Raw genomic sequence first — 18406 nt, 5'->3', positions numbered from 1 at the left:
GTCTCGAGGGGCATTTGGGACATTCTGGCCGCCTCCCACAAATTGGTGTGGTTTTGGCTGGTGGATGGGGTGCAGGGGTGTGAGGATGGGAGTGAGATGCAGCAGTCACAGGGTTGGTCCAGAGTCGGGGTCTGGGTCTCTTCCCTCTTCCTTGACCTGAGGTGTGCTGTCAGGGCTGCAATTTGCTCTCACTTGGCCAGTCTGACCGGGTGCAGGACCCACAGTACCTCCTTCAGGAATGAGGTGGTCAGCCAGCTGTCTGAAATCAGGGCATTCTTTCACTTTGTGGGAATGGAACTTCTAGTGGAAAAAATGATCTTTAAAATAAAACCTGTCTAAAAATGCATCTCCCTTACTACCCTGTGACTGACTCATGGGAAGACACCTCAGTAGCCAAGAATGTATTTTGTTTTCGTGCTCCAAAAAGGCTTCCAGCTCTATGCAGTTCTAAACTACCGTACATTTTGGCTTTTTCCATCCTAGTTCTTTTCCAGTTTCTCCCAAAAATTTACTGAGACGTGCTATATCAGGTTAGCTATTTTATTTTCCTGTTGGTCTCCCTTCTAATTCCATGCCTAAATATGCGTACAGAAATGATGACATGGTTCAGGGCAACACACAGCTCTTCCAATCTGCCACTAAGCATCTGTATGACCTTGGGCATTTTCATTTTCCAAATTCACCCCTGTGAACCTGCATATGACTTAATTTTTTGAGTGGAAAAGAAACATTAGGGATGACCACATACCAAATTAGGACTTTCTACTCGTTTGGCTTTGGCTCCAGTTGTAAACAGTAGCAACTATTCTGATTTGGGAAACATGTGGCAGCAATTTATTATGAGAGTTTATACTTGAGCTGAGTTGCGTTGGCCTCTCTGGCCAAATGCATACGTCATGCGAAAGTATGTTTTCTTCCTTCTTCAGAGGCTTACTTGCCTCTCTGGTGCAGCCTCTGCCTGCTTGCCTGTGCTCAAGCATCTTGTGGCTCTGGTCTGCTGGATTGCCATTTATCCACCTTCAAACCTTGCAAATGACTTTTCTCTCCAAATTCTCCTATTTTTTCCCAGTGAACAAGTTGCACAGCTTCTTCCTGTGTAAATCACATTCCAAAACTCTGACATTAACCTTATTTTCTTCTCTTGTATCTTCCAATAAACTCTGTTCCCTGGAACAACCACCTTCATTATTTCACCTTTTCTTTGGGAGAGACTTAAGTGAGGCCGCTTTGCTGAACCCTTTAGCATCAATAACGTCACACCTCTGTGAGCACTGATCTGCTTGAGGAGCAGTATCTATATGGTCTGCCAGGTCCCAGGTGGGCTGAGGAAAGGTTTTTCACTAATAACACTGCCCTTTCTTCCAAAGATAATGGGGAGAAACAGGGAAGGAATGAATGAGGATCTTGCAATATGGTTTTCTTGTTAACAGAGCACTATGTGAATTGTAGGAACAAATTCAGTCTTTCAACGCTGCCTCAAGCCTGGTGTTCTTCAAACTTGCCTGGATGCTTACTATTTGGCTTCAAACTTAGGTGCTTTAATAAAAGCCGACTGACTTCCAGAGGTCTTGAGTGACCCCGTCCTCCCGTTGTCTGCTGAAACAAAATAATTAAAATAACCCCCTTTCAGCTATTTTGTTGAGATATGAAAGGCAATTAGTGGTATGCTCTGAAGTACCTCTGTCTTATAAACCACCCTGAAGGTAGTAAGAATTCCCCCGGCCATGTGGGTAAAATGAAATGATCCATTTGTAATTTTCTTACCTTGACAAAATGCAGGGAGTGACTCAAATATGTCCCATCCTTATGGAAATTAATTGTGTTAATGGGATGATTAGAATTTAAAGCTACTGTCATCAAACTGGTTTTTGCGGCTAATGATGGTTCTTGGGAAGATTATGTCATAACGAAGGCGGAGAATCTGGTCATCTATATATACGTGATCTGACCTGAGCCCTTTCTTTGGGTCTCATTGAGCAATGCACTAATAGAGTCAACACAGGCAAACAGCCGCCACCCTCACCATGAAAATAGAAGGTGCCTCGGTGGTCCTTGCTCTGGCATTTTTCTGCTTCTTCTCAGGTTAGTAAACTCTGTTCTTTGTGCTGAAATCTGGGCCTGGTACAGCACTTAAAGACAGCGAAATAGAGGATTAGAGAGCCCTTGCTCTTTAAAAGGAGCAACAGAAGACCATTTTTTCTGTACCACTTAGGGGATTGATTTTTATTTAACACATTCTTGATAATTGCTTTTTCTTTTGCACGTGAAAATGGTGAAGTTCCACCAATAGATGGAAATATATTTAGTAGGGTTAACAGTTTAAAAATAATAAAACAAAATAAACCCTAAAACCAATCACCCCAGTTTATGTGGAAGAATACAAATTTCCAACCTGGCTGGACTTTCACATAAAATGTTTAATTTTGAACAAAAGTATATTTTGGTGAATTTGGAAAAATGGGAATTTCTTGTCAAAGTTCTTGCTAGTGAATGTGTTTTCATACGGCTGCAGTAGAGAAACTTCAGCAGGAGTTCAAGCTTGATGTAATGGTCTTTCACTTTGCTGCCTATTTATACTGAAAAAGAGCTGATGGAGGATTTTTTGATGGTTCCCTGTGATGCTACAGATGATGCAAGAGAAAAGGATGAAATATATTATACTTGCTCTAAATGGCTTAGTAGAAAGAAACATATCAGCGACTCATCTACTGACTCATTAATTTGGTAATTTATAAGAAATACTGCAAATGGAATGGGCCTTGAAAAGGAATTTGAAGGTTTGGATAAACAATGATATTACGGGCTGGCTCCAGTGTCCCAGTTTTATGTGAAGATGAAGAAAGCTAAAAGTATTTGGGTAAGGTTGATGCCACTACCAAGGCAGTGGAGTAGAATAATAGAGAAACAGTTATCAAACAATCCTTGAAATTGGGATTTTAAGACTGTGAAAAGTAACGCAGTAAAGGGGGGGGGGCACAAAAAAAGGATTTGTTTTTGCATTTGAATTGCAAAAAAATGCAATCTTCCAGAAAGTCTCTAATGCCCAGTCCTTTCTATCAATGTACAATAATGTATTGGATTAGCTTTTATTTAGAGGTATTTGAGTGGATTATGAAACTGCATCAAGTATTTTAATTAAAGGCTTTTGATTTTAAAAATTTCCTTTCAAAGACTTTGTATGGTTTCATTGTTGTTTTTTTTCTCCACAGATGTTGCCAGCCAAGCTTCGATTAAGGCGAGTCCAACCTTTTCTATTTTGGTTCTCCTTTTGTTTTGACAACTACGCTGCTTAATGCCCGCTTTAAGCAAAGTCATTCAGACAAACTACTGAGAGATCACACTGTTGTTCTAGGGCTGAAAACAGGGATTGAATTTCACCGTGTTTAGAGACAACATGCTTATAATCAGCAATGGCTCTAGCTGGCAGTGTATGTTCAGCATAGTGCACCAAACTGCTCTGAGCTGGAAGTCTTACGGGATGAAGTTAGAAGTGGCATGAGCTATATTTCTAATGATATTTGCTTCTGATCCAGCAGAAACCCCCTTTTCTGAGTCTGATAATTAAAAGAATTAAGCAAAGTCCTTTGAGATTCAGAAAATGATTTGATTCAATGACCGAGAAGTCAGTTCTATTCATGTTTTAATCAAACAAGCTTGACTCTCCCTAGCAAAGACCCATTTGGAAAATATAGTAGACCAAAAAAAAAAAAAAAAAACACAAAAAAACCCAAACCCCTAAATGCTTCATTGATTCTCCCTAGCCTGCATCTCCAGTTCCCCGGCAGAAGAGGCAACTGGCTGATGCCGCATTAGACAATGTTGGTGCTCTGCTCCCTGAGAAGATCGTGCTTCTCTATGGCTCATCCCTTGCACCCGAATCTCTCCTCACTTACTCTGCTCTGGCCGATTCATTGCTTTCACATCCCGCTGGCACTTCTAGGGCTTTATTTGCTGCTTGAATTACTTTATAATATAGAGTCCTCCCCTGCAGTGGGTAGCAATTTGCAGCTGTATGCAAATTAAATGCGTATTCCTTTTCTCATGAATAATGGCCCTTGCAACGGGCTTTGAACTTTCTTCTTGTCTCTTCTGCCTCGGGAGCCACAAGAGGGGCTCCTGGCACAGCCTGTGGCGAGGGATGGGGCAAGGAACGTGGTAGCCACCCTGGTGTGAGAAGCTCATTGTTGTCCAGAGCACACAGACCACCCCAAAAATGAAATGTGAATGAACTGTTCTCAGGATCTCGATGGCCTCCGAGGGAACCCTCCGCTGACTGCCCTCTTCCGCACGTTTCAGGATGAGTGCGTGAAAATTTGGTCCCTCCTTCGCAGCGGCAAGTTTTCCTGCCCCACCAACAAGCAGCCCATCAACGGCCCGGATGGCAAGAGGGACCTCAACAAGTGCCTGATGTGCCAGAGACTGCTGTGAGTATTGGCCGCCCGGCCCCTCGGGTGCCTCCTTTCGTCCCGTAGCGAAGTGCTTGCTCCTGGGAGGCTCCATCCGAGCACTGCAGCCCTGGGCCAGGCAGATCTGTCTGTAGATCTTCAGCAAACCTGCGCACCTGGTAGTGCTCTGCACCTGATAGTACAGGCTGCGGGGGGCACAGGCTGTGAGAAACAAGTCCACGGGGAAGAAAAAAACACGTGGATTTCATTTCTTGTTCCTGTAGATGATGTCGAATGGGATGGAACACCCGGGTGTTAGGCAGAGAGAAAAGATGGCAAAATGCCACCTATGAGGAGATGCTAAATACCCCGGGCATGTCTCACGGGGCTGGAGCCCCGAGTCCCGGGCCGTCCCGCTGCGTTGCACAACGGGGAGGTGGGGTTGGCAGGGCTGGCCTTTAATCACCACTTATTTTGGTTTTACGTCTGAGGGCTGCATGCTGCTCTGTCGCTCACACCTCCCTTTCTTGCAGGGAAAGAGACTCAAAAAACAAAGGGAGTGGTGGAGAAGTGAACAGGGATGTGAGCTCCGGAGAGGTGAGGTGAAGCATCGCTACTTCTGGTGGGACACCAGCAGCGGGGCGATGCCGTGGCATGGCCTTGTTGGTTTCCAACCCACTCATCGTGTGCTTCCCTGCCTGTAGTCCCTATCAGGCAGTTACCAACACAGTACATATGTTCTGTGCCTGGCCCAGAGTGTAGGCTAAGGAAGATGTCTCCTGCTTATAAAGCACACTGCTGGCATTCGGCAAGTAATTAATAGCAGTGATGGTGCATGTGAGCTCTGACTAGGGCAGGGTGTGGGACAGGCTGGCTCTAATTGTGCCTTGTTTATCTTGTCGATGCACCTGGCTGGTTTCTTTTTACCCACAGCTGTTTTTCTAGACAGCATGTCTTTATGTAGAGGGACTTGTCTTTTCCAGCCTTGGGTTTTCATCCTGTGTAGGAGAGAGCTGGTGTTCATCAGATAGTGTTGGTTACAGGGATATATTTTTTTATACCTCCTGGTTAAGTAGGATAGCTTTCTTGCTCTGGTCTGTCCAGGTAATTGAAATGATTTGTAAAACATAGCTGATCGAAGGGAAATCTTTTTTTAAACATCAGACTTGCCAGTGTGTGGTCCCAAAGGCAGAAGGACCGCTCCAGGGCGTCAGGCAGAGACCTACCCTGCATTTCGTTGTTCAGCCACAGATTCAGTGTGGCTTTTGGCAAGTAATTTTCTGGGCTTTCCTATCTGCAGATCTGGGATAAGCTGCAATGCCATCTCTTCCAAACGCACTGTGAGGGGGAAAATGTGTTACAGACCACATGGCAGATAACCTTAAAAGTGCTGCATAAAGGATCCTAAAGGCTCGCACATAGCATGTGCTACTGGTGCTGCAGGCCTATTTGTTTGTCCCGAAAGCTGCTCAGAAGAAAGTAAAGGACAGGCTGAAATACTTAAGCAGGTTTTGCTACAAAAACATTTTTGTGAAAGAGTGCTTTCCTTAAATTAATATATAATGTTATGTGGAGGGTAAAAATGCCCCCCCTATTATTCCTGCATACCTGGAAGTGTGAGCTGTACAAGGCATTTATTTTAATGCCTGCAGCTTCATCTCTCTACTGTCCACTGCTTTTTAAAATCCTTGGTAGTGTGTTTACTCACTAACAATGGGAAAATTAACAACATTGTTGCTTTTATACATAGAGCAGAACCTAGGTTCTTCAGGCAGGCTCTTGCATGTCTTCTCTATTAGAAGTAGAAATAAGTCTACCCTGGATGGAGATGATAAATGTGCTCATCTAAGAATAGAGATTTTTATGCTGCATGCTACAGTTTAAGAAATGACACATCAGGCAAACAATTTATGGCTTGCCAGTGAGTTATGCTTCAAGGAAACAAATTGTGTTTGAAATGTAATTGATTGGACGCGTGATGCTTTGTGGATTTGTGGGAGATGCATCGCGGTCAGCATGTGTATGTGAAACCACGTTTCTGGCGCTTCTGCAGGATGAGTGCCGGGAGTTTCGGGATCTGTTCAAGAAAGGGAAACTTTCTTGTACAAGAGAGAATGACCCTGTGCGGGATTCCTCGGGGAAGCAGCACAGCAATAAGTGCATCATGTGTGCAGAGAAGTTGTGAGTAGAGAAAACCACTGTTTCTGTTACTGGGGCTCCCTGGAGCAATAGTTTCTTCACTTTCTCATCCTGCTTCTCTTTCAGCAAAAGGGAGAATGAGCAGAAAGCAACTACAACCAGAGGAAGAAAAGATAAGGTGAGATTTAAGTATTAGGTCAATAGACAACTCTATTGGATTTTCATTCAAGATAAAGAGGCAGCATTACTGTACTCAGTTGCTCTGTCTCTAGTGATTTCACTTGGAGATCCACTTTGCTTTCCCTGCTTGTTTCTTGTTGACGCTCTTTAATCCTCTGAGTAAATAGTTTGTGTTTGAATGTTATGGTCTATTCCACTGACCCACAGATCTAATGACACAGGGACAAACCCCATGAGAATAAAAAAAAAAAGTGTGTGCTGCACTGTCCTGACATCTGGCAAAGGATGGGGAAGCCAGTGCTGCTGAGGGTGCTAATTAAGTTAAAAAGAAAAGCTGGGCAAAAAGCTTTAAATCTGTGCTCTGAGATGCTCCAAAGATCATTATGTTGTGGGAGGAGAGCTCAGCCCTGTGCAGTCTCTAGGGTAGCTCGGTTTTTAGCTTTCCCCATTGGAAACTTTGCTCTCATAATGCAGCCACTGTGCTGTTGTGCGGTGATGCTTTCCTGGTGAAAGCAATTCAGTAATGAAAAAAAGAGGTACTTATCAATGCTTACCTTTTGATTTCTGCTATACTGGGGACTAGTGCGGTCCCCTTAAGCCTCAGTCTTGGGGATAATCCTGTTTTAGTGCTTTTCCTAATGACATTGACACAAAAAAATGGAAGTGTGAGTGAAACTTGCTGATGGCGAAGCTGGGAGGCAGCATCAGCAGAGAAGGATCAGCAGATCACTCAGGACTAATTGGATAGTGCTGAGGCCTGGAGTAATAGAAACAAGATAAAATGTAATAACAGAGTGCAAGATCACACAGGCAGTGATTAACGAGAATTCCTACTCATCAATTAGAAATGACAAAGGATGAGAAAGCCCTGCATTTATTAGTGGGTCAGGGATGCGACAGACCCATGAAAAAGGCAAATGTATGTCTCAGCAAGGTTTTTGCAGCAGAGGTCAGGCTGTGAACAAAGCTCCAGAAATACTGGTTCAAAGGGAGAGGGTTTGAGAGAGGCTGCTAGGGGAAAAGCAGATCAGTCTCTGAGGCAACAGCAGGTCCAGGGGTCACCTGGAGCTTGGTTCACCTGGTGTCGGGTTGTGCCTCTGCTCCCCATGGCTAGTTGGGCAGCAGGAAGGTGTGGGTTTGTGTGCTCTGAGTGGTTTTCTTGGTGGCTGCCGGTGTTAGTCCCGTAGCAAAGCTGAGGAGTGGGAGGCTGAGGGATCTGGGGTGTGCTGCTGGGGGAAATCCTCCCAGGGCACAGAGACCTGGTGACTTCTAGGCAAAGGAGGAGGCCACTGACCTGCTAAGGACCTTAATGCAAGGTGGCCAAAACCTCTCGTGTACTAAGTGAGCAGAAAATAGCAAATGTTAAAACCTATTTGTAAGATGTAAGTGGGATCCAGGTATGCATCTCCAATATCTGCTATTTGGGATCAGCTGTTGCAGGATCTCCAGTAGCTGAAACTGGAGGGACCGAATGCTTCCCTCCAGGTTACATAACGGGGGCAAATTAACATAGTTTCTGTGCAGTGACTTTCAGCAGGGAACAAATTAATCATCGTCTCTCCAAACAGCCTTCCACTGCTCAGGGACTTTTAAGGATGTTTGCATTGTGCTTTTGTCCCAAAGCGTGGTTGGTTGTGGGGAGTAGTACTGCTTTGTACATGGAATTATCTGAGCTAAGATCTGGGATAAAAGCTGAAGCTGTGTACTAAGGATGGCGGGAGAAGTAGGACGGCTTTGTTACCTATCGGTCACATCACTGGCATGCTTTGGATAGCCCAACATGGAGCACAATAATTAGTCAGGCTGTAGTAGAAAACTCCTGACACGTGCTGTGCAGGCAGAGGCACCCATCATTTTTCTGACTCGCTCTGTTTATATACTAAGTGGCTGATACTGCACACCCTCTTCTCTCGTTCGCACCCAGCCTTCCCTGTGATGCACTTGTGATGGTTCAGTGCTTTCCTGGCAGGAAACCCCAGGTTTCTAAGAATCAGGTCAACAAGGCAGGGAGGATGGGCTGCCCTAACCGTTTCCCTCCTTGTGCAGGATGACTGCAGTGAGTATCGCTCCCAGTTCGAGGCCGGAGGACGGCTGTCCTGCACACGGGAGAATGACCCTGTTCGGGATTCCTCTGGCAAGCAACACACCAACAAGTGTCTCATGTGTGCAGAGAAGTTGTGAGTATAGCTTCCAGCAACGGCAAAGAGGAAAACCTCACGCTGTGAAACCGCGGCTTCTGCACCTGGGTGACGCCTGGGAGAGTCCCGAATCCCAGTGGCCCTCCGAGAGGTGCTCTTGCCGTAGGGCTTTGGCTATTGCCCCTCTTTCTACCTCCCTCTTGGTGAGAAGGGCCCAGGGGCAGGTGAGAAGCAGCGGGGAGTAGAGGAGAAGCAGGGTTGATAGAGAGCAACCCCTTCCCCAGGGGCTGTCGGCCGCGGGCAGCTCCCGAGGAGTTTCCCATGCGTGTACTTTGCCTTCCAGATGCTCTCTCTCTACTCCCATAGAGCATATGCAGAAGCAGCCCTGATATGAAAGCAGCCACCTGGATCCAGGATGTAGCGTACAGTGGGAATGGTGAGGAGAAGGGAAGAAGGCTTAGGGGAGGGAATTAGGAGCAGGGCCACCAGGAACAGGGTCTGTGGATGGGCAGCTGGTGCCTAATGACATGACGTTGGTTTGCGGGGCAGCCCCAGGTCCTGGTGGCACTTGCACTGCCATAGCGCTCCCTCTTTTTTCCTATCCTCTTCTTCCAGCAAAAAAGAAGCCCAAAGAGGAGGCCAGTCTGGTGGAATTGCCCAGCGCAACAAACCGCTCACTGCAGAATGTGCAAACCAGGTGAGACCGAGCTCAGAGCCTCCCCTGAGCTCAGGGAACGGGCTGGGGGGTCTGAGGGATCCTCATGGCCAGGGACTGCCCGTGCTCAGCCTGCGGTGACCCCAGGGCTCGGGATGCTGGAGCCAGCTGATGGTGGGGGCGAAGCAGGTTGTATTGCAAGCCCTGCAGTGGGATGGATGTGTGTGAACATACAAAAGGTGGCCAGGTCTGGACCTGGCAGAACAGCCCCTCTTGCTGTCCCGGTGGTGTGATGCTACATGGGAGATAAAGAGCAGGTTTGGGATCTCCATGGTTCTGTTAGCTCATTTGGTGGGAATGAAACCCTGCATGGAGCAAGCTTCAGAGCTGCTTCTTCAGGAAGAGCCAGCCTCACAGTTCCCTGGGTCTGGGAGGAGGATGGGGCAGGATGGGAGCTGCTGTAACTTCCTGCTTCTCTGCTCATATCAAAGACTTTTCTGTTTCTGGTTGACAAATGTGCTCCTGCCCCTTTTGCAGAAGAGCTGCAGTGGCTCAGGGTCTCAGCAGGGCATGAACAACAGACGGCCCTTCTCCACGAACAGAGGGTGAGCGTGGCAGCCTGGCCCCACAAGCCTCGGCACCGGTTTCTGCCCCCTTCCACAAGCGTGGCATGCTTTCTCCTAGGGGTGGTTCGGAGGTTAATCAGGGCGGGAGCGGTTCAGCTGCACCCAAGGGCATCACCTGGGATGGAGAAGCGAGAGCTGCGGTGCTCAGCGCAGAACTTGTCTGCAATGGGGAAGCTAGGCATAGAGCAGGGCATGTTTCTTGTGCAACCCTTGCTCCTTTTCAAAGGCATTCTTGCTTCTCCTGTACACAAAGCGGTGATTGCTGTGCTCAAAATCTTTCAAGACACGTTGTCCATCAAAGCCTGCCTCCTGGCAGCCAGTCCTGCTGCCTGGCCCCAGCACATCCTCACGTGCTGGCTGGGAGGCAGTGCCTGCTGTCCCACGTGCTCTCTGGACACTGGTCAGTCCCCCTGGATTTTAGGGCCGCCAGACTTGAGTAGGGATCGGTTGCTGCTTTTTCAAAGCTTTTGCTGAGGAGCTCTGAGATTTCTTGGTTTTGGCTGTTGCAGTCCCTTCGTTTCCCCCAACACAGCAGTGTCAGCAGGCAGACAGGGTGTAGAGCCCTCTCTGTAGCAGCAATTGCCATAGAAAGCTGATTCCCTGACTCTCCTGGGATAATCTCTGTAATGGGGACCTGCTGCTGACTTCCCCACAGGCAGGTGGGGAGAGGCCTGCTGCAGGGTCTGCCTGTGCTCTACAGCAAGCCAAGCTCCCTGTCGAAAAAGTGCAGAATAATGGCATTTCACATTAAAGCAGTCTAGTTAAGCCCCCGGGGCAGTGATGTGGCTGGGCTGAGCACAGGGCACGGTTTGTCCCTGTTGGTACATGGCCAGGGGCTGCTTGACCTCCTCTGCCTTGGCACAAGCAGCTCTGCGGGGACTGGTGGGGCAGGTGGGTCTGCACCGGGCTCCCCATGCACTGCAGGGGCTGTGCCGTCAGCAGCCCCTGTGCTCTTTCTCCCTGCCAGCCCGCAAGGAAACTCGGCCCAGAGCGGTGGGGACTGCAGCCCGGCGCCTGGCCGCCCAGGACAGCGCGGAGGCCCCGACACCTACCAGCCGGTACGCCCAGCTCCCTTTCTCAGCGGCTGCTCCTGTTCCCAACGTCACCCCGAAACTCGTGCTGGGACCTGTGTCCTCGGAAGGGTTTGAGTTGGGTGGCAGAGTCCGTACACCGCCGCTGTCCCTTGGCACAAAAGGGTGTGAGGCTGGAAGTGGCCATATGGGAGCCTCTAAGGCCAGTTCTGCTGCTGGAGTTGGTTTGTTATAAGTGTATGTCAGGTATGGGGGTGGTGGTGGTGGCCTGGAGCTCAGGGAAGCAATGGTGGTGTCCCCCGCTGAGTGCTGAGAAGATATCAAGTCAAAGACCCTGAGCAGGGCTGGGGCTGACCGGGGACAAGGACAAGGCTCAGCGCAGGGAGGGAGTGGTGGAGGAGGGCACACTGAGCAATAGGTAATGACTGCATGGAGTAACGTGGGAGGAAGAAGGGGGTGTGTGCTCTCCCTGTCTCCGCAAAAAGAAAATGCATTAGTTTCAATGAAGCTAAAGTGGAAATTATGAAACTAATAAGAGAAAATAAGTTACTATAAAAAGGATGACTAACCTGTGGATCTTGCTGTCACAGGGTGTTGCCAAGAGCTAGGGTGATTAAAAAAAAAAATGACCTGCCACTTATAGTCAATGCAGCAATTTAAATAACATTTTGGAAAGGATAGGAAATGCTTTTCTGTGGGGCTGGAGGGACCTGACTATGAACTCCCCTAACTCTCTGAAGTCTCTGTCACTGACAGCTATTAGAAAAAAGATTCCTGAACCAGCTCCTGTTTTTTTTTCTATTCTGGTATGGCAGTTTTAATGCATTCCAGAGGAAGCATCAGGCATAGTAACGCCAGTCTGCTTCAGGGCTTAGTGGTATTTCCTGGTAGCTCCAGAGGAGGAGCAGATGCTGATCAGCCTGACTGACGAGAGGTGATTCAGAGAGCAAACCTGCCCCTCTCCTCTCTCCAGGGCCATCTGTGGGGTTTGTCACAGGGAGCTCCAGTTCCCAGAGCTGAAGGAGGGGCAGCGCTCGATGCTGGTCCCTGCATGATGTGGTGCTGCTGGCGTGGCGGTGGTGGCACACGCGTGGGTCGCACCACAGGCAGCGGTGTCTGATGCGTAGGAAGGCATCTGGCAGGGAATTGCAAAGGTCAGCGCTGTCTGTCTTCACGTCATCGTTGATTACCCAGATGAGGGAGGAAGCAGCACATTAATGAAATTAGCAAGTGACGTTTAACCAGAGGGTGTTGCTGCAGCACCCCGATATCACCGAACCCACTGTGCCGCCCAGCAAGAAACCTTCCTTTCTGCATGGTGCTTCCCACTCCATAGTGCTGTTGACTCCAGCAAGGCAATAAATGATCTCTTTGTGCCAAATGGCACAGGGAGAGGAGGTGAGATGTCCTCCCTGTCCTGGCTGCAGATCTTCTCTGATTGCGCCATTCGCAGTCATTGTGACACATTTGTATAGGACCTGGAGAAAGAAAGGGTATGGGAACACATTAGTCGCTCCTTTGTCTTGGACTTTTTTTTGGCCCCTGGTGCAGAGGTGGGCAGTGAGGCTGGGGAAGGGCCTGCATGGCAGGGAGCAGGCTGCGGGATCTCTGATCTGTTTGAAACTTGCCATGGCTCTGCAAACGTCTGTGCTGGTGTGCTTGTAGGATGATGACCTAAGCATGAGAGGTCTTGCTCCTACTGCTCTGAGTTTTTCCTGGCTGTGCCACATGTGCTTTGTACGAAAAGCTGTGTTTAGATGCTCCTGCTGTCATGCCTAAGAGGAAACAGGAGGGCACACTTAGTCATAGCTTTTCATACGTGCTTGCGTCTCCTCATTCCATGGGTGTCAAGTCGCACAGTGTTGCACCACCCTCGGGTGACTGGACTACTTTGTCAAGGCTTTTCCTTCATTTTTGGCAATGAGTGTCTGCTGTCTTGCAGAAGAAACAGGCATGAAAGCCCTAATAAAGAATAGCTAGGGACAGGTAGCAGAAGTTTTTTGCTTTCTCATGGTTCCTCAGAGAAGTAAATGTGCCCTGGACCAAAGTGTCAAGGCAGGGCAGGCAAGCAGCTCTAGGTCTGTGCCTGGCAGGGGTGCTCTGGCCCCCAGATTTGGGCTGCCTGGTCCAACAGGAGGTGTTACCTCTTTCCAAACCTAGCTTTGCCAAAGGTGTGATGGATGTGCTGCAGGGCAGAGGGGCCTCAGGGCAATGCCTGGCTTGCGAGCACTGTTAAGTAGCGTAAAGGAAGGTCTTGCAAGAGAACCAGCACCAAATGTGATTTCTTTCTCTCTTCAGCTGGACTGTGATCGAATTCTGCACGGGGTAAAGGGTGGAAGGATTTTCTGCAACAAATCCTCACAACCCGTCTGTGGCACTGATGGGAAAACATACAAAAATGAATGTGACTTGTGTTCAGCTGCCATGTGAGTAGGCGGAGAGATTTCAGTAATACAGGGCCATCCACCATTCCCGAGTGTCTTTTGCAGCACAGTGTTTGTTTTGATACATCATGACTCACTATCAAGTGTGTCCTTGGTGCCTTGCTGTTAAGCAAACATAGATCAAAATGCTTGAGATTAATCTGATGACAGCTAATTAAGATACACAACTTTCCAGAGTCCCCTGTTCCCCTTCTACCCGATCATAAGATTGCTTGGGGAGTAATAAATGCCATCAAATTGGAAGTAGCATCAAAGTATTAAGGAGTCCACAGAGGACCATCATGCCGATGGCAGAGAGCTGTGGCACTGCAAGTGAATAATAAGCAGTGTCTTGTCCTCCCTTTGCAGGAGAGCGTCAGTCTACATCACAGTAAACTATCGAGGTGAATGCCGAAACTCTGTCCCTGAAATGGTAAGCAGTGTGTCACTGCCGGGCTGGGGGAGCATCAGTCTTTTCCTTTTCCCTTGTGAAAGTTCTCTGTTGGCACTGTGTGAGCTCGTGGGGCCCTGATCCAGGTTTGTGATGGAGAGGTTGTCCCTTCCCCACCCAGCACAGAGACAGAGTGAAAAATAAGAAGCTGTGGCCATTGGTGACCACCTGCCCTGCTGTGCTCGCCCAGCAACAGCCAGGAGTCCACATGTTGACCTGGTAGGCAGGTTAACTAACAGGTTAACTGAACTAATGGCTTAATTAAAACCATGCTCTGAGGGTGCACTTCTGCCACGTGGCACAACAAGCTAGGGCGTTAGGGTCACAGGGGCAACGGAGCCCCTGGTCTCTTCCTTTTTCTTCCTTTCTTTCCCTCCTTGCTGGAGCGCGGGTGGTTGGGAGGTGGAGAAAATGGCCACCCAAAATGCCTCCCTGCTGTGGCACCCTCATTCCAGATGTGTGCTGGGGTCCCAGCCTGCACACTGTGTCTGTGGTGGGAGCACCAGAGCCTTGGGAGTGGGGTACTCATGTTCAAGATGCATTCAGATAGGTTCAGACTTGGATTTAACTGAGGCATGATCCCCATATTTTTACCTAGACCATATGGTAAGAGAGTGACACAACATCTGGGAAAACATCTAGCTTTTCTCCTGAGACTTTGGTGACACCAAAAAGTCCAGAATTGCATAAAGCATAGAGGTCTCATTTCCCAAATAATATCCACGGGGATGGTTGGGAAGTGAAAATTGTTCATGAGGTGACGTACTTTTGGGAAAGGTCTTGAACCTTATGTGATTTCCTCCATAGCAGATGACTCAAAGACTTCTCAGTGGCAGCTTAACAGCCTTCGGAGCTTTGATCTGCAGCCAGGGTCTCTCGGTTTGCGTGTCCTGGGTGTGCAGGACTGACCTCAGTGTTGGCATGAGTTCTTGAGAAAATAAATATTAATCCCTAGGGAAATGCTGATATTTGTCCCACTCTAAACCTGGAGTGAATCAAAATATCAAGACAAACTGGCAAGTTCTATAAATTTTTGGATGTGGACTTTGGCTTCTTAATATGAATTTGCTATTGATGTTTCTGTAGGCAAAACAGTATCACCACCCTCCTTGGCATAAAGGGCTTTATAATGCAAAACAGCCATCACAGGGGTTTTACCCTTCTTTGCTCAGAGCCAGGATGCCTGTAGATCCCCAAGATGTTGGAAGTGAAGCAACCCAGCTCCTGTTCTTCTGTGAAGCAGCATAATGCTCTCAACACTGTTTAAATCTGAAGAAATTGTAGTGCAGGGAAAAAAATTGCCTGTGACTGTAGTGGAGGTCTGTGTGTCTTGCCCTTCAGTGTGATAAAGTCAGTGTTGGCTCATGTACGCTGGGAGCAGAGGCACTACGCAAACCTGCCAGGGGCTGTGCTCACGCTGCTGGGGACGGCCAAGACTGGGTGTACCATGGCAACTGAAAAAAACAGAGGATTCCCTCAGAACTGTGCCTGGATTGGGATTCCTTACCATTTCATGTTTTACCAAGCTGTGATAAGCTCTCAAGTCTTTGCAATTAGAGCAATACGCCATATACTGAAAGTCAGACAATTTTAGCTATTTTAAAATTATTACAAGGAGGGTTGGAAGCAATTAAAAGGAAAATGATAAGATTTTCCACTGAAAAAGGCCAAAACACCCCTCTGAACAATGAGTTATTCTTTCTTTATGTATATTGTGTCACTTGAAGAATCAGATTAGAAATTGATGGAAGCCCATTTCCTTGGGAAACCTCATGTCCATCAAAGACTTCCCTTATTTCTCAGTTGGAAGCTTATGAAAAATACCCTGATCAGTGTTATTCTTTAGCACTGAAATTCATGGTAACATGCCTTTTAATGCATGAAAACCCAGGTATTCACTATTTACTACAAAAACCTGAAGGGGACCAGCTCCAGCAGTGCCTTTGGCATCAGAAATGCTTTTAGACAGCTGCAATATGCAGAATGAAAATGCAAAGGACCAAAGACGACTTTAAACTTCAAAAAGATAAATTGCTACTAAAAAACACATCATTTTTCCTTGAGTTTTATTTTGAAATTAGCTGTGGAGGTGCTGTGTTGCCTGACAAAATGTGTGTCCAAGCTGCCTGATCTCTTCCCAGCTCAGTGCCTGCAGCCACACCTGCCAGCAGAGCTCCTGCTGAATTTCCAGGAGTTGCTGGCAACGCTCCCTTGATGTTGGCCAGATTGCCATCAGGGAGGGGTGGTTGTAGGAAGGGATGAGAGCAGTGTGGTTTGAGAGAGATCCGACATTAAAGGGTACATCTGGACAGCGTGCACTGATGTGGTGGAAAACCTTCCTGCAGAGAGAGCCCTGGGGCTGTCTGGCGTCAGGGCTCCTGCCTCCCATGCAAGGTCTGTGCCATAACCAAATTCCTTTGATCTGGTTCTGCTTTACTGCAGAGGAGTGTAGCTGAGTCCAGGGCTTAGATATTTTTTTAGCAGACCAGCTGGCCACTATGTCCTGCTATGCTGTGTCATGTGGGTTTATTAATTGTAGGTCTTCCCAGAATGTTTCACTTTTAATGCTCTCTCTTGCAATTTAATTTCTTGTTCAAAGGCTTTCTCCTCTTTCTCCTAAATCTCCCATGCAATAGACACCAGTCTGCCCGTATTAGTTAACAGGTCAGGCAAAAAGGGGATGTCAATTTTTAATTTGTTTCCTAAAGAACAGACAGACAAATCCCAGGTTTTCAACGAGCTACTCCATTTATTTACAGTGCTCTTTTTGTTATTCCTCTCTTCAAGAAGGCAGAAGAAGGAGGAAAAAAAAAAACAAAACAGGACCTTTCTCTGCTAGATAGTGGGTATGGAAAGCACCTAGCTTCAGGCTGAAATTTGTCTTGTTTTCTAGTCTGGCAGTGACCCAACTTGCCTACCACAGTGCCACACACTGCCCCAGCTGATTTGTGCAGCCTCTGAGCTGGCCGGAGGGGATGTCACGCAGGTCCTAATGCTCTGCCAGTGTAACAACAGTGTTGTGCTTGGGGATGGGCTTATTGTTTGCTCTTTTTTTTTTTTCCAGAAGTAACGGAGTTCAGACTGCCAGCAAATACCAGGGATCAGCTGTCACCAAAGGTACAGAGAAACAGTAATTTACTCCCTTTTGGCCAGCCTGTCCTGTGGGGGTGGTGTGTCACAAGGGTTTGGGTGTCAAACCTTGCCTGGGCAGGCAGCAGGGCTGGGGCAAAGGGCTCTGCAGTGTGCTCTTTCCCCCTCACCACAGCCTGGGAGCAAGGTGCGGGCCCTTGCAGAAGCGGAGGGGTGAAGGGGAAGCCCCCGCTAAGGGAGCTCAGCCCATGGGAGTGTGCAAATTCCATGAGGACTTCTCAGTCCCTGCAGTGGTGGGCTCTGCCCATTCCCCAGCTGTCCCTGCAGGGGCGAGAGGATGCTGGTAGAACAGACTGCTGTTATCCCCCCGTCACAAGGTGGCAGGGGTGGCACAGAGTCCTTGAGAGTATCCCAGCTTTCCTGGTGGTCCTTACAGATCCTTTGCCTTCTGGGGCTATGGTAAGAAACTGTCTCTCCCTGTCTCCCTAGGGCAAGTAAAGGAAGAGTTGATGTCAAGCATCAGAGGAGCTGCAGAGTTCCTGGCGCTGTTGGAGTCACCTTTGTCCCCTTCTGCAGCAAACGGGCCTGTCCTTGCTCAGGTGGAGGGCGAAGAGTTGCAGGGACCCAGTGGTGGCTTCCCAAGTTGGCCCCATGCGTGCTGTTGCGGTTGCTGCTCGGCTCGGGCTCTGCCGCCTCGCTGTGTCTTAGCGTGCTTCTACAATAAAGATAACTCCACAGCGTCCTGTCACTTTTCTTCACTGAGCCTCGTGGGAGGGATGTGCAAGTCCCTGTTTCGGCTTGTCACCATGCGTACCCTGGGCAGTAAGCAATCACGGAGGCCCCTGGGGTGCATCTGCTGCCGTAAATGCCAAGTGAAGATGTCAGACCCAGAGAGGAAGAGTGTGGTCTGGGTTTCATGAGGAGGGGCCAGGGGTTGGTTTCTCTGAGATGCGGGGCCTTTGGTAAATTCCTTCACCTCCCCTTGGCCCTTTTCTCTTGCCTGTAAAACAGACATTAAAAGATGCTTACCTACCTCAGAGGGTTGTTTTGAGATTTTAATTGGTTTACATTTGGAAGCCTGCAGAGGGAAATCTTGTTTTAAAACACTAAACCAGGTGTGCAGGCAGCTTAACTGCTGCAGTAAGTGCCTTCTTCCAGCCCTTTCACCTTTGAGAAGCGCTGGGGAGCAGATGCACCTGATGGGTCATGTCAGATGGGCGTGAGGCTGCTGGATCAGGGGCACGGCTGGGAAGGTCTCTGGGATCCACAGCATGCATCTGGCCTGCGG

The 18406-nt window shown here is 48.2% G+C and overlaps 1 protein-coding gene and 1 long non-coding RNA gene across 5 annotated transcripts; both read left to right on the top strand.

Annotated features, from left to right (window-relative positions):
* The first annotated feature begins 1949 nt into the window (after window positions 1-1949).
* LOC310881716 (serine protease inhibitor Kazal-type 5-like) lies at window positions 1950-17858 on the top strand. 4 transcript variants are annotated; one of them, XM_083799259.1, is made up of 14 exons: window positions 1950-2082; window positions 3210-3235; window positions 4240-4424; window positions 4919-4982; window positions 6439-6566; window positions 6651-6702; window positions 8751-8881; window positions 9458-9539; window positions 10035-10102; window positions 11091-11181; window positions 13453-13580; window positions 13947-14010; window positions 17093-17145; window positions 17608-17858. In XM_083799259.1, the coding sequence occupies exons 1-13, from the start codon at window positions 2025-2027 to the stop codon at window positions 17096-17098; spliced, it is 1083 nt and encodes a 360-aa protein (XP_083655385.1). In that variant the 5' UTR covers window positions 1950-2024; the 3' UTR covers window positions 17099-17145; window positions 17608-17858. The 4 variants fall into 4 exon arrangements, 3 of the variants coding, with proteins under 3 accessions (XP_083655385.1, XP_083655387.1, XP_083655386.1); XM_083799260.1 differs by having other exon boundaries at window positions 1954-2082; window positions 4297-4424; XR_014572518.1 differs by lacking the exon at window positions 13453-13580.
* LOC310881719 lies at window positions 8888-9278 on the top strand. Its single transcript, XR_014572521.1, has 2 exons — window positions 8888-9066; window positions 9186-9278. It is a non-coding gene; the product is annotated as an uncharacterized lncRNA (long non-coding RNA).
* Window positions 17859-18406: the final 548 nt, after the last annotated feature.

This window comes from Anser anser, assembly GCF_964211835.1.
Source record: "Anser anser genome assembly, chromosome: 14".
Classification (NCBI taxonomy): Eukaryota; Metazoa; Chordata; class Aves; order Anseriformes; family Anatidae; genus Anser; species Anser anser.
Note: the sequence above shows the minus strand (reverse complement) of the source record. Positions and strands in the feature narration are given on the sequence as shown.